General features: G+C 45.6%; 1 protein-coding gene across 2 annotated transcripts in view; it reads left to right on the top strand.

The window, feature by feature from the left end:
• The window catches only part of supt3h (SPT3 homolog, SAGA and STAGA complex component), a 146,344-nt gene that overhangs the window by 48,912 nt on the left and 82,432 nt on the right, over positions 1–15,000 (top strand). For both annotated transcript variants that reach the window (XM_063184487.1, XM_063184486.1), the window contains exon 3: positions 14,879–14,963. In XM_063184487.1, coding sequence (XP_063040557.1) covers positions 14,879–14,963 — 85 coding nt within the window. The remainder of the gene's footprint in view (positions 1–14,878; positions 14,964–15,000) is intronic.

Here is a 15,000-nt window from a genome sequence, read left to right as displayed (position 1 = left end):
CACTAGTTACCGACGTGTCTCTTTTCGGCCCCAGCCACTTCAGCCCCTCAGCAAAAAGTTATTCAGTGTCACCCCCGGGTGATTGGAGTAAAAACATTGCATAATCTGGTAATGGGTTCACTTCCTCTGTCGGTCGAGACGCCTGTCCATTGTGGTTTACAGCATGACGGCGAGTCGACCGTAATGAGGTGGACATATGAAGTGTCTCTCTCTCTCTCTCTCTCTCTCTCTCTCTCTCTCTCTCTCTCTCTCTCTCTCTCTCTCTGTGCTCTCTCTCTCTCGGTGCTCTCAGTCCTGCTCTCCATACTTGCAACAGAAGCCTTTTTTGGCCTGACCTCTGATTGGAGTGTATCAGGGCTCGGGCCTCGCTGCGAGTCGCCCACGGGCCGCCCGCATATGGAACCACTCTGAAGGCAAGGGGGAGCGAGCGGAGGTGGGGAAGGGAGGTTTGGGGAGGGAGAGGAAAGAGGAGGCAGGCTGGCAGGGAAGGAGGGAGGGAGAGAGAGGTAGAATGGAGAGGGGCCCAGAGTTGGCAGGCTGGCAGGCTCCACATGGCTGCTCACTGGCTCGCTCGCTCACTCGCTTGCAGGCCGCCTAGGGATGAGGTGGCACTCACCCAGTCAGGGAGCCCGGTGAGACTCGACTCGAGTCTAGGTTGCCGATCTGGTCTGGTGTTGACTTTCTGTTGTCGGGTGGCTGTTTGCGGGAGGCTTGTAACTAAAGGATGGCAAAAACGTTTGCAGCTCCCCCGTGTGACTCAGCTGTCTTAATCACCTTAGTGAAGTTTTTAATTACTTTATTGCCTCAACCAGAGCCAAACCTCCAGCTCAGGCAAGGCCCCGGCGCTGTCAGTGAGTCAGACTTTATTGAGAGCTAGATAATTACGGTTGAACCGTGGATACGTTAATATATTATGCATGTGGTTATTCGTCTTCTTCTTCTATCAACGTATTCCTTTGTTTGAGGGACTAGTCATTGCCTCTCCCCTCGCGATATCCTCAATTGCCTTTCTTGGCCGACAACCGTGTGTCTCTTTCAGGTGATGCAAAAACCATTAAGTTCATAAAGACACCGTCTAGTGGACTTGATGGACGGCGCGGCAGCGCTGTATTTTCCAGGCGGTTTCTTCTCTGTTCGTTTGTTAGGTAAAGCATGGTATCCAAATGGAAAGGAAGCAACCCTTGCCCAAGCGTTGGAGTGGAGTTCGGGTTAGGCTAGGCAGGGCAGGCGGCAGGTGCTTATGCCTTTGTGGCTTTTTCTTTTTTCTTTTTTTTTGTTTCGAGGATGTGGCTTTAGCCTGGACCTGTTGTTCCAGACAAGGCAAAACGAACGAACGTCCTCCTTCCGTCCACATGTTGAACGGAAGCGAGCCGAGCACAGGGCTTTATCCTGTCACCGGGGCGGGCAACAGTGAGAGAGCTGCACTCCATCACTGGGCCCACACCCTTTAACGTGCTGAGAAGGGGAGGGAGGCAGTTCCCCCCCCCCCCCCAACACCACCTCCACCACATCTCCCACCCCCCTACCTCCACCCTTCCCCATTCTGCACCACCTACCTCCCACATGTGTCTATATTTCATGACGAGCCATTCGTTTGCTCATTCACTTCAAACTCTGTGTGGGATATGGAAAGCATCTCATGAGTGATTTTGTCTCTATGCATCATGCTGTATGCTTCCAGTGTCATTTGGTGTGTTTTGTATTTGCGTGCAAGTTTGCGTGCTTGCATGCATGTGTGCATGTGTGTGTGTGTGTGTGTGTGTGTGTGTGTGTGTGTGTGTGTGTGTGTGTGTGTGTGTGTGTGTGTGTGTGTGTGTGTGTGTGTGTGTGTGTGTGTGTGTGTGTGTGTGTGAGTTGTTTGTGTGTGTGTGTGTGTGTGTGTGTGAGTTGTTTGTGTGAGGTGTGTGTGTGTGTGTGTGTGTGTGTGTGTGTGTGTGTGTGTGTGTGTGTGTGTGTGTGTGTGTGTGTGTGTGTGTGTGTGTGTGTGTGTGTGTGTGTGTTTAGGAGTTTAGGAGCCTGTAGTTAATTGGTTTTAAAAGTCCCACATTTTACATGTTCCTTTGTATTGCATTTTTCCACTGTAATTCATTGTAATTAGACTGAGAAATTTCACAATGACTAAAGTGTGGGAGGCAAGCAGGAGTCAGTAGCAGAGACAGAAAAAACACGGCAGGATTAGCCATGAGTGTGCGTGTGTCTGTTTGTGTGTGCGTGTGCGTGTGCGTGTGCGTGTCCGTGTCCGTGTCCGTGTGTGCGTGCATGTGTCCATGTGTGCGTGTGTCTGTCTGTGTGTGTGTCTGTGTGTGTGCGCTCGTGTGCGTGTGAGAGTCGACTCAAGGCATCTCCCCCAGCAGATGGTAACAGCATGTTCTCAGTCTCAGTCTGGGTGTGGTTGGGTGACAATAATTTTTAATTCACTTGTTAAAACTTAAATGACTGATTTGAACAGTGCTACGCAGGGGTAGCAGAGCCCTTTTGACGACAGTTTTTTACATGAAAGTGTTTTACACACAGCACCCTGTCCCCAGTTTATGACATCGACTCATTTACCTAAGCACATTCCACAGATTTACAAGGACAATTTTAGCAAACCAAACTTCATAACAGGAAAAATATAGTTAAACGGGAGAGAGGGGGGAAAAAGAGCCCAAAAAAATCCCAGAGAAGTGGGCGGTTTTAACCAGCCTCTCTGAACCATTTTTACTCACAGAAGCTGTGGTTGATTTTAAGTGCTGTTTGTGCGTATTTTCAAAATTACCAATAGCCAACCATATCCTGTTATTGAAGTGCTTTGGTATCTTAACTGGGCTGTGAGTGATAGGAGTAAAAATCCCCCAGACCTCCTATTTTCTGGGCCTTATTCGGAGTATATACCATTTGACAACATGATTGTACATGCTTTCCAGGCAACGGACAACTGTCACCTTATTAGCGGTATTGCGTTTTGACAGAGTGGTCGTGTGGGTGTGGCGTGCACCCTAATTTTACCATTTGCTGTGGTCTTGTGTTGGTGTTAGTCTACTTATAATGGTTTGGTTTTTTTTCCCCCTAATTTTTTACCCAATAGACCAAAAAACACAAACCCGCTCTCGTACAAACTACACATCTCCCCAGCTGTAGTGTGTACGCAGATGGTGAAGTGTAAAGAAAATCTGCGTAAACAGAGCCAAGCCAAGCCGTATGAAGAGACGATGATTATGTGGCCTCCGCCTGGCCACTCGCGCACCAGTGTGGTTGGCCATGATGGCCTACAAAACTCATTGTATTTATACAGTACAGCTATGCTAACGGTGCATGCACCCCACTGTCATATCTTCGAATATGTTCACATAAATTTTGCTAATTTTTGCCCTTTTTAAAACTTAAACAAAATGGTCAGTTTTAAGATCTTAGCCAATTAAAACTTGCTTAACATGTTTTGGCACAGAGGCTAATGTACATCAGAACATTTTTGCTGTTGGCATTAAGGCATTTTCAAGAATAAACTGTTCCTTAAAGCCCTGCTTGCATTTTTTGTAAACTCACCTCTGCTGTAGTTATGAGACAACAGGCTAACCCATCTTGAACCCTATGTTGTTCCCAGCTGTGCGCATCCAAAGTTTTCTATTTACATTGAACAACACAGACTGAAAAAAACACATTAAATTGTGACATGACTATAGGCCATATAAACCCACAAGGTACAGTACACACCTGAATAGAGATCATGACGGCATTGGTGTGCATCGAGTTAGAAACACAGCGGAGGCCCAGCCGTGGCTCTAACAGCTGGGCACTCGACTGCTACACCGGCGATCCAGGTTCAATTCCGGCCTGAAGTAATTTGCTAAGCCTTCCCCTTTTCTCTCTCCCTGATCATTTCCGGTCTCTCTGTAACTGTCCTGTCACAATAAGGGCATAAAAAGCCCCCAAAAAATCTTTAAAAAAAGAGGGAAACATAATGGATACTCAAAACCTCATGAATGTTTTCTCATAATGGAGACTCAGAGGCCCATGTTTCCCAGCAGTTGTCTTACTCTTTAGATTGTAAGACCCTATTAGTTCATATCTTTATTGAATCTAAATAGCCTGCTTGAGGCGGATGTTTTGCCAGGGGTTTACACTATAGATTGTGGTACTGCTGTGCAGTAGAGTTATTCCTCTTAAGAAAGCAGGGGGCTTCCAGATGAAAGGTGCACACACAAGTCCTGCTCAGCCGGACTCCCATATCCAGGCCACTCTAGGCCCTGGTCGGCAGGCATAAGCCCCACAGCATACTTGTGGCTTTAACACGCCTCGCACCCTTTTGATTCCCTATCTCTCTGAAAACACGCTAAGCTTTAATGTGATTAGAGCGGAGGGAGAGAGCACATATCAATAATCACCCACTTATCGTCATTATTCAGGTTGCAAGAGCAACAGTGATTTGCAGGTAACATGTGTTTGTTATAAAGTAAAGTCTCCCGAGGCCTTTGGACAAAGTGGAACTGGGTTCATATGTTAGGGAGCACTCAAGTCCAGCTGGTTTCTTTGCAGAGTTTTTTTTCTTTCTGGTTGAAAATGAAAGTGCCCCACATATTCAGTTGTTTCTGTGTTTTGTGTTGATAATTTATGAGGTGTGTCTTAAGGCTAGACATGTATTTCAAATGGGACAGCAGACAGTCTCTTTGTCAGTCACCTTTGTCTTGCTGTCTTTTTACAAACAGGATAAAAAAGACAGATGATTTGCTTTTCTTCTCTGAAAGAAAGAAAAAAGACAATATACCTTTCTGAATGGTTATGACAATACTATGCAGACCGTATATCAATTCAGGGAAATTCTATTAGGTTGATCCTCGTCTGCCAAGCCGCCCCTAAATTTAAACAATTTTAGATATCGGCCCGTCTCTGGGAACCCCTGGCAGAGTGAGATCATTAGGCTTTTTCAAGGAAGGGGGTAGATATGGACAAGCCAGAGCAGAATTGGACTAAACTCTGGCACCCCGGGCCCGTGCCAAGTCATTTATGTATGGAGCTAATATGTCAGGCTCCGGTTGCAATAGTATTTTCAGTTTTTACATGGAACCGCTCCCTCTGACCAGACATACTCAAATAAGCTCTCCATAATAAGTGCTGAAGGTCTCAATATTGCCTGCCAATGCATCGAACGAAATAACAAACTCTGCCGTTCAGTTATGACTGGAGCCGCCCGGCGCGTTTATTTTCTCGGACAGTCTCTGCCAATACCATTACAGATTTTTAAACAGACAGATTTAAGGAAATTGTGTATTTGAGCAGGACACAAGTCGAACATGTACACACAACCAACAAGGTCAAAAACTCTACGTTTTTACAGAAGTAGGAGTTGGAGCAGTAAAAAAAAAGCAGTGCCCCGCTGAGCTGCCAGCTTTTATGGCACCACACGTCTGAGACGCTCTCACTTAAACCGTCTGATCTGTATTATTATTATATTATTACTCTTACTATTTTTTTTCCCTTCCTCCATCTTTTAGTTTTGAGCAGCACGGAATATTAAAATCTCTTTCAATCTGTGTCGGGGCCCCTGTATCAAAATTCAAGACTGTTTTGCTGTCTGGATGCAAGCACCCCACAGTCCCAAAAATAGACCGTGCTAGGCCAGGCCCAACCCAACCCAAACCCCACCCAAATCGCTCCCAACGCCTTTCAGCCAGGAAAGCTGCTGCATGGCAGAGACCAGTCAGAGACACACGCATTGTAAAGGCATTTGAAAATGAAAAAAAAAATGGTGAGAAAAACCTGGAGAAGTACTAAAGCTTTTCTCTGAGTGCCCTTCCTGTTGGCGTGCCTGTTTCCTCACTCTTTTTTTATGGTGCTGAAGTTCCATCCAGTGCGAAAGATGCTGATTGTTCCGGTTTACAGTGTGCCCGACTGCCCACCCACCCACACCTCTTCCTGTGAGTCAGAGCAAGCCATCCATCACATGGCACATCACAGAGAAACTTTTCAAAATAAAGAACACATAAAACATAGAAAGAAGAACATGGTGTTTGATTTAACAGGACTAAGATCAAAGATGGACTTGTAGGACAGCTCTCTCATACAGACGACATGCACGCACACACATTCCACCTCCCATGTTCTGAATCAGTAAACAGCCTTCTTAGAGGAATAAAACATTTTTTTTTATTGCGGAGTCTTCCCTGTAATATCCCTGGAATAGACGAGTTATGTTATGCTCCAAATGTCCTGTCTGGCGCTGGCTTTGACATCATACTCTCCGTTTGCTGATGTTTAAAGGGCCAGGTAAACACCCCTAGGTGGACAGACAGACTGGACTGGGCTGAGGGACTTTGTGTTAGAAGAAGAGAACTCCCTCCTCATCCCTCCTCCTCTCTCTGTCAGGGATGTGGTGTGCTGTGCTCTGGTCAGGCCTGTCACAATCAGGCAAGCAAACTAGCCTATCGCCTAGGGCCCCCAGATTAAAGGCCCCCCTAGTAATGACTGGTTATTTACTTGTATATAAATGACAGCAACGACAACTTCGTTTGTGTAGCAGCACCTCCCTAAATTCAATGACCGAAAAGTGCAACGACACTGCAATCAAAATCTCTCTCTAGGGGGCCCCTCCACGATGGTATGAAAAGGTATAAAAAGCAAGGGTCCAAGTCCGTCTTTGCCCAGGGCCCCTAAATACCTTGAAATGGCCCAGGCTGTGGAGTGCTGTGCCGTGTGCCAGCAACCGGCTCTGGTCCTTCACGCTCACCCGCACAAGTGTCCATAAAGTAAGCAGGGTTTGTTTTCCTGACGTTTATCTTGGGTGTGAAAGTGCTCCGTGGTGGAGTTTTTACTGCTTACACTTGGATAAAGAGGAGTTTCGGATGGAACAGGATGAATCTAGTCGCCCCGGCCCCGTCGAGCCCCTAAAGCCGGTAGCAGAGCGCTGTGGACCAGGCCGGGCCTTGCCCAAACCCGACATATTATCCCATTTTTATTTTTCTCACACAAAAAGTGATTCATCTGTGGTTGTTGTGTGTGTAATGAAAGAAGTTGTGAACTGCGGACAAAATATACAAATAAAAAGGCAACTGTTAAAACAATAGGTCTGGCTCTTGTGTAACCTCCCGCTAATTGTGTCGGGTTGGGTCTGGAAATTTGCTCAGTTTGAATAGAAATGCCTTCATTTGGGTTAACCCTACAACTATTATTGCGTGGCCATTCTTGTGCTGTTTACAATTAAGAGTCATTAAAAAGCTCCCTTTTACTGTCACCAAGTTGTAAGTACCAGACTAAGTAGCTGCTTTCTTTTATTAACCATTTTCGTCCATAGTTTTGTTATGAAAATGAATGCGGTGATTTAAGAGATACAGCATTTCTTCCCACAGCCTTGTAACAGTTGAATGTAGAACGCAATGGATATTCAGCATTTCTAAGCAATTCCTAAGCATTTCTAAGCATTTCTATTGATGGTTTTCCCTCAGTTCCCATTCTCCATCTGCACACACTGCTTCAGAATGCCTGTGTTTCAACTCTGACTTCTTATCCCATTGACACTATCAGGGTCAATGTGTTAAATGCCCTAAAAGCACTCAGCACACCATAGCGATGAAAGAAAGGGCAGGATGTGGCATTAGATAGTAGGGGTCACAAAGCTGAGGTTGGACCCTCTCCAGCCCCATAGGCTTTAATTCAAACGAGCCTCGCGAGATTCAGAAGAAGTGGAGTGCAGATGCACTGATAAGGAGCAGCTTATAGCTCTATCCATGACGCTGGCTCCCTATCATTGTCTTTAAATAGATCATATGCGCTTTCAAAGCCATGGATATTGGCAAGGCAGCTAGTCAGCAGCCAGCAGGGCCGTGTGTGTGTGTGTGTTTGTCTTTGTGTGTGTGTCTGTGTGTGTGTCTGTATACTTTTCTGCATTGTATATTTGGAATTTAATTGTACAGGGTTTTTTATTTTACTTTTTTCCGAGGCATCGGGGGTTGTCGAATCAATGTGTTTATACCGTCCCCCTCGCCGGGCCTCTGTGATTCTGCGCCAAGCCTGGAGTTACTGGTGACACTGAGGGGAGGGGAGGCGAGAGAGGGGGCCTTCCCCACACCACAAGTAAATAAACACAGGCCCTCCGCTTCACGGTATGCATTTTGGACACAAAGCTCTATCCAAATACACAGTCACTTTTAGAAATCCAATTGTGATTTGGCTGTCTTTTGTTTTGGTGCTGGATACGCAGGCCTCCTCGCTAGCATGGCTGCTGTGCGTAAACAGATGCTTGTCAGGAGTCATCGTCTGCAGCGAGCGAGTGACGGAGCGGAGGCGACTTTAGCTACAGCTACTGCTGCCTGCGACTAAGAACTGTTGTGGTCGTAGACTGGAAATCAAAGTTAGGGAGTGGGTTGGTGGAGGGTGGGGGATGTTGACTTGCTTTTGGGGGCAGGGGGGGGTTCTGAAGGTGGGAGGAGGGACGGGGGTGGGAGGGGGTAGCATGCTCACAATTTTGGTTTATTGTTTGTGCTGTTTATTGGTCCATATTTCATGTCTCTGCAGTTGTTGTTTTCCCTGCTTCCCCGGCACTTCTTAATTGTGTTCTATCAAAGCCTCTTGATTGCGTCTCTTAAAACCCGAACTTGTCCAGCCCCATAAACTTGCACTTTATTTTGGAAGAGTCGTTGAGACAACAGACAAAAGAGGTTTCCATCGTCGTGCGGAAAGAGGGAAAAAAAATGATTGATCGTTGTCCAGTCCGTCGGCCGAGCTCCCTAGAAGGTCTGTTGTCTAGAGAGTTTCCTGGTCTGAACTGAAACGGCTTTGTGACCAAACAAGTGGAATAAATTATGCGACTGGAGCGAATTACTGAATCTCTTCTGGAAGTCATTTGGATTAAAAATGTATTCATGTGAAGAATAGAACGAAACAGGGATGTAATAAAAGTTAATTGACAGGGTTATGCCTGAGATATCCAATATCCAGATGTATGGCAAGGTTTTTTTTGTAATTCTCAAGGGTAGGTGATTTCTGTACGTCCCTTTATATGTCATTTTAGGCTCATAACAAAGAGAGACACAGCTGGCATATCTGTAAAGTTGTCGTCGGTCTGTCTGTCTGTCTGTTTCACAACTCAAAATTAGTCTTTTGATCTGCTTATGGATCGACGCAGCAAGATCCGCATTTAATGTAGGAATCGGAATATCTCTCTTTACACTCACCTATTTCAAAGACGCCACTCTTACAGCAACTCAAGTCCTTCAGGTTGGCAAGGGGGGGGGTCGGCATCGATTGATAAGGAACAGATTAGCTTTAATAACGTAACCTCACAATGGTCTCCGACGCCATCTGCCACCCATATTCTCCTCGTTTGGCTTCCTCCTGCGTGCGGTGAATTGCTTCCTGATCCAGGTTCAGGGTGGTCTAGTTTCCTCCATGCTGCTTGGTGCCTGCTGCTGGAGTGGCACTGTGCTGTGCAGACAGGCAGGGCCGCTGACAGCTTTGGCCGGGCCCAGGACGAAGTCGTCTGAAAGGCCCCAGCCAAATACATACAATGCAATGGGGACCCGATTCTGGGCCCCCTGTCTCCCTGGTCCCGGGACAATATACCCCTTTGTCCCCCACTGTTGGCGGTACTGCAGACAGGACATGAGATGGTATCGATATACAGTACTACATGCATGGGGGGTATGGTACCTCGAATGGGCCTATTCTTTTTTCTTTTCTTTTTTTTTAAACAATGGAACTGCTGTTGACGTCGTAAATGTGCACATTTATTTCATCTTCCAAAGAATACAGGGCAGCACTTGGGGCTGTTTTGCGAGACAATGCGTGGGTTATGTAGGTACCAAAGAATCCGAAACAGAAACAACAAACATACAGAATCGAACAGAATGCCCTTTATTGTCACCATACGCATGGATAATGTAAACTATGCATACAGTGCGTACATTCAATGAAACTGAAAGCATCTCACTCATCAGTTAACATAATGTGTACATCAGTGCAGTTTGAATCAACTAATATGTTGCAGAAGATTGTGTCCAGGAGGTTGCTCTTATATACACTGCAGAGAACCTCAGTACGTACATATTCTAGAAATATTTCTTATATAACTAAACTCTCTTTAAATATTGCTTTGCAGTAGTGTAGTTTTGTACAGCCTATACAGAACAACGAGTATTAAGAGAGTGGATGGCTGTTCTTACATATGCCATGCCCAGGGGACATCATTAAGATCCAATGAAAGAGACTTTCGAGATGTAATAGCTTCAGCAACCATATGTCTTAAAAGACATCCTCATTGACTGGGCGCCTGATTATAGTATTATGGCTTTTTTTTCTTTTTAGCTTTTCTTTTTTTGTCTTTTTTGGATAGGGTTGCAATGAGTAATTGTGAGTAATACGTCACTCTCGTCTGTTAATGAAGGCACTCGCAGATTAAGCTTTGAGCTTGCTTCCCATGGTCACTTCCCATTGCGCGTTCAATCTTTCCCTCCTTTTAAAAACGGGGCTGTGTGACCGCCGTGTGGTTTTTCTCCTCTATTGGATGAAACCACTGTGTCGATATTAAGCACAGTGAAATGTGGGGAGCTTTTGGCAGCAAGCGTGTGGGAAAAAAACTGTGAACGTCAAGGGTTCCAGTATTTGTAAACAGCTCTCTGGCAAAGCGCAATGCGAATACAGTATTAAAAAAAAGAGGGAATCGCCGCCTGTTGATGTTTACAACTAAGCTCGTGGGTTTCGACTTTCAGCTGGGAAAGGGGTCTCTCAGTCTTTATTTTCTGGGGGAGTTGTTTTAATGATGTCTGAAAAGGTTTTCCTGACACATGTCATCGACGAAACAAATGTGGAGGGTAGAACAGTAGCAGCATTGCATTCCCTTGTCCCACACTCGCAAGTATGAACACACATAACCACACAATACATACACACATGCACACTCCATCTCCCAACTATGAACATGCACGCAGACTCGCACATGTACACACACACACACAAACACACACACACACACACACACACACACACACACACACACACACACACACACACACACACACACACACACACACACACACACACACACACACACACACACACAACCACACAATACACACACATGCACACTCCATCTCCCAACCAGCACGCACACACTCACACATGTACACACACATACACATAACCACACAATACACACACATGCACACTCCATCTCCCAACTATGAACATGCGCACACACACTCGCACATGTACACACACACACACACACACACACACACACACACACACACACACACACACACACACACACACACACACACACACACACACACACACACACACACAACCACGCAGTACACACACATGCACACTCCATCTCCCAACCATGAACACGTACACACTCACACACTCACATATGTACACACACACACACACACACACACACACACACACACACACACACACACACACACACACACACACACACACACACACACACACACACACACACACACACGCGCACGCGCACACACACACACATGCACACTCCATCTCCATCTCTCCCTGTAATATCAAGGCTGCAAGCCAATCCAATTCCTCCCATCCTCACCTGTGTCCTCGACCCATCATCACCCTACCTGACTAAGCCTTAAAGTGCCTGTGGTGTAATAATTTGACAGTGTAAAAGGTACGGCTCTACGGAGAAATGGAAGTTAGTGTTAACTTACCTACTAGAAGCGGCTAGCTTTCGCCATGGCCCTCTTGTAGGGCAACCCACGCGATTGGTTAGTAGCAGTTTATTTGGGATGAGTAGGAGGAGGAAGTCCCGTGGTCTCTCTCGAGACCGTGTCCTGGTGTGCAATAAAGGTCCTCCACAGGTTCCGTAGTCCGCAGGGTAGACTCTCGGCCTACCTCTCACCCAGCGGCCTTCCCGTGTGATAATCCGCCTGCTTGTTCACCTGCACCTGTTGTATATGGGCGGACCCCGAAAACTAACAGCCTCCGATTACCCAGGTTGGATTAGGTGGGTCGGTGGCAGTGAACTGTAACTATCTAATGTACTACATGTCTCTTCCGTAACACTCTGACCTTGTGATGTGAGACTGGACGTCATCGACAGGGATTAAAGTTTTCCGTCGCTACGACGGAATTCCGTCAACTGGATTTTCGTTTGGACGGATTTCCGTCCGTATAATTTATGTCAATTAATTTACAATTTTTACTTTCCAACTGAACTCAAATCGAGAGCACTCCTGGTCATGAGAAGGGGACGAGAGGTGTGTTTGGTGTAGGCCTACGGATGTAGTTAGGCTATACACTCCACCATTGGCGGTGTGATACAACATTCACTCATCAGTAGCCTAGTTTTGGGTCATCCCCTGTTCTTCCGTGTTCCAAAAAAAAGTACACGAGCGGTCAACAATTCTGTGGCAGCGCAACGCGAGAGATTAAAAAAATAAATTGCCAAAATTGTTGCTGATGGCAGAAAAGAAAATAATTGTAATACAATGTATAAAGTGCAGTGACGTTTCCATATCATTGCACCTGCCGTGGCAGATATTTAGAAAAAAAAAGAATAGTTTACTTCGACTGCGTATGATGTCCTTTTCATGAAGGGTTTGCCTTTTAAGCATTGTGACTCTTACTAGCATTATTCATAGCCCCAATGGGACGACTATGGCAGCTAACTAGGATAGCCTACCATGCGTTTCATCCTCAAAGTTTAGCGCGTTTGACTGGCTGCGTGTAGAGCTAGTTGTCTTTTTGACAATGGATAATTCACAGTCTCATCTGTACTCATAGCAGATTAACTTTGTTGTTGCCGATATATATATTCAAGAAATAAGTTAAAAATGGGTTGCATTTGGGTCACGGATAGGCTATCCCTGGCAGAGCCAATTTATGCCACTTCTTGTTCTGGGAAGCAGTGTTCTGATGGGTGGACTCATGGTCGATAAATGCCGTTTCGACGTTTGTTTCACTTTCAAGGCTGGTTACTGTGTGACGCTATTTCTGCTAACTGGAATAGTGTGCAGCAGCAACAGTTGTGTGTGCGCTTGTTTTGAGTGGCTCAACGTCTGTGCCCATCTTCTCGGACTATGCGTTTCGTTTGAGTTCAGTTAGCCTATTTGCGCACTGCGCACTCAGGACTGATGGGTGGGTGATTTGCCTTGATTTCGAGTGGAAAGCTGCGCGACAAGCTTGGGAAAGTGTGTTACCTTTGTAAACGATAGGTCTGTGACTGTCGTGTCTGCTGCGTCCTGTCAGCTTGTAGAACACAGGCGCATAATCGGGGACGTTTTTTAAATCAATGGTAAGCGTGTGCTTGGCACCGCACATCGAGAAGCAAAAAAGCCAGTAGTTTTCAAAACGGCAGAACACAGAGGTAGACATACCGCACCCTGTTTGTAAACGTCAACAAGTTATTTGTAATAGGATGAATACTGAAAAAGGCCGAAGGGTGAAAAACATACAAATAATTAAAGCTAGTTTTCTCCCTCTGATTGCTATGATCAGGGCTTTTTAAATGTCCGAAATACAACTGCAAGCAATGCGCACCAGTGCTTTCACCAGAACAGTGTTTGCCCATTCTAATGTGAAAGACAAAATATAGCCTACTACTACAACAAAAAACCCCATAATGGGATCACTCACTGTATCAACACATTGCAATTCCAAGTCAATAATTCTGTGAGATCAGCTACCATTTTGAAGCAGCATTCATTGTGAATCCATTCTGCATGATGTTGTGAACAATTCATAAACAATGGGTAGAAATAAGAGGAAATAACCAAAACATGCCCCAAATTTCAGTTCAATCTTTGCAGTCTGATATAGTATCCATTATCCCTCCATTCTCGGCCAGTTCTAGTCAATCTGGTGAGCGGCCTAGGCCTGCCCGCCCTCTTTCCTTTTTTTGTATTTAGAAATTGGCATCTGTAAACATAGCATTGTAGGCCTACATCTGATTGAGCACATCTGATCTAGTACCTACAGGTACACTCATACTGAGTCTATATAGGTCTACTGAGTGTATAATGAATATTCATTGTTCATGTGAAGTGTAAAGATTTATGTTGGTTGAAGTTCTGATTTTGTGGCACTTTTTGGTATTACTGGCGCCCTCAAGACATAGGCCTATTCTGCTCTAGGCGACTGCCCCGTCTGCCTATGCCGCTGGCTCTGGCACCATTCCTTGCATGTATGTTTCGTCATGAGGGCAGAGCCTGGCTACATTGGTTTTCGTAGGGTTACGGAGTGATACTCGATCGGGTGCCTAACCGGTAAAAAAGTTCAGTCAGATTACTTTTTTTTGCTTTAATCCCTGCATCGATGATCGAAGTTGTCACTCAATATCTTGTACACAATTCAAAGGCCACTCATTCATTTGAAATTTGGATGTTGAATGGGAGAAAGAACACGAAAAGGGTCATTCTGCAATGGTTGACAGCAGGGAAACTTAAATGTTTTCTCCAAGGAGGCCATGAGACACCGAGGCAGTAGGCCAGAAGCTGCAGGAAAAGACAGGAGGAAGTAGATTGACTTGGTACCCAAGAAACATAATGTGGTGCTAACACATCAACCCCCAAAGTGGCACTTTGACCCAGTGGCTTTGACCTTGTGGCTCAGCAATCACTAGTCTGTGACCTCAAAATGCCAGGCTGCCACCCTCAGTGATGGCCAGCAACTGTACATACACTGCAGACACTGGTTAAGTGGTAGGTGGTAAAAAAGCGATGAGCTATGACGCTGTTAGGTGTCAACCAATTGGAACGTTATCATGTCTCAATACTGTATGTGTCTAAAACACAAGCGGCTAGCAGTGCATTAAAATGTTTCAGATCATTGCATCTTTCTTTTTTTTTGTTCATCATATTGCATCTTTTTGTTTCTGCACCGTAAGGTAAAAAGGCATAGTTTTAACTCCATATCTCTCTGTAATCTGCAGGTTTGCCCTCGGGGACTCCAGAAGGCCCCTCCATGAGACTGCAGCGTTAGTGGAGGACATCGTGCACACTCAGCTCATCAACATGGTAAGATGACTACTGAGCTCCTCACATATTAGCATTA

This window comes from Engraulis encrasicolus, chromosome 19 (genome assembly GCF_034702125.1).
Source record: "Engraulis encrasicolus isolate BLACKSEA-1 chromosome 19, IST_EnEncr_1.0, whole genome shotgun sequence".
NCBI lineage: Eukaryota > Metazoa > Chordata > Actinopteri > Clupeiformes > Engraulidae > Engraulis > Engraulis encrasicolus.
This window is presented reverse-complemented; position numbering and strand designations above follow the sequence as displayed.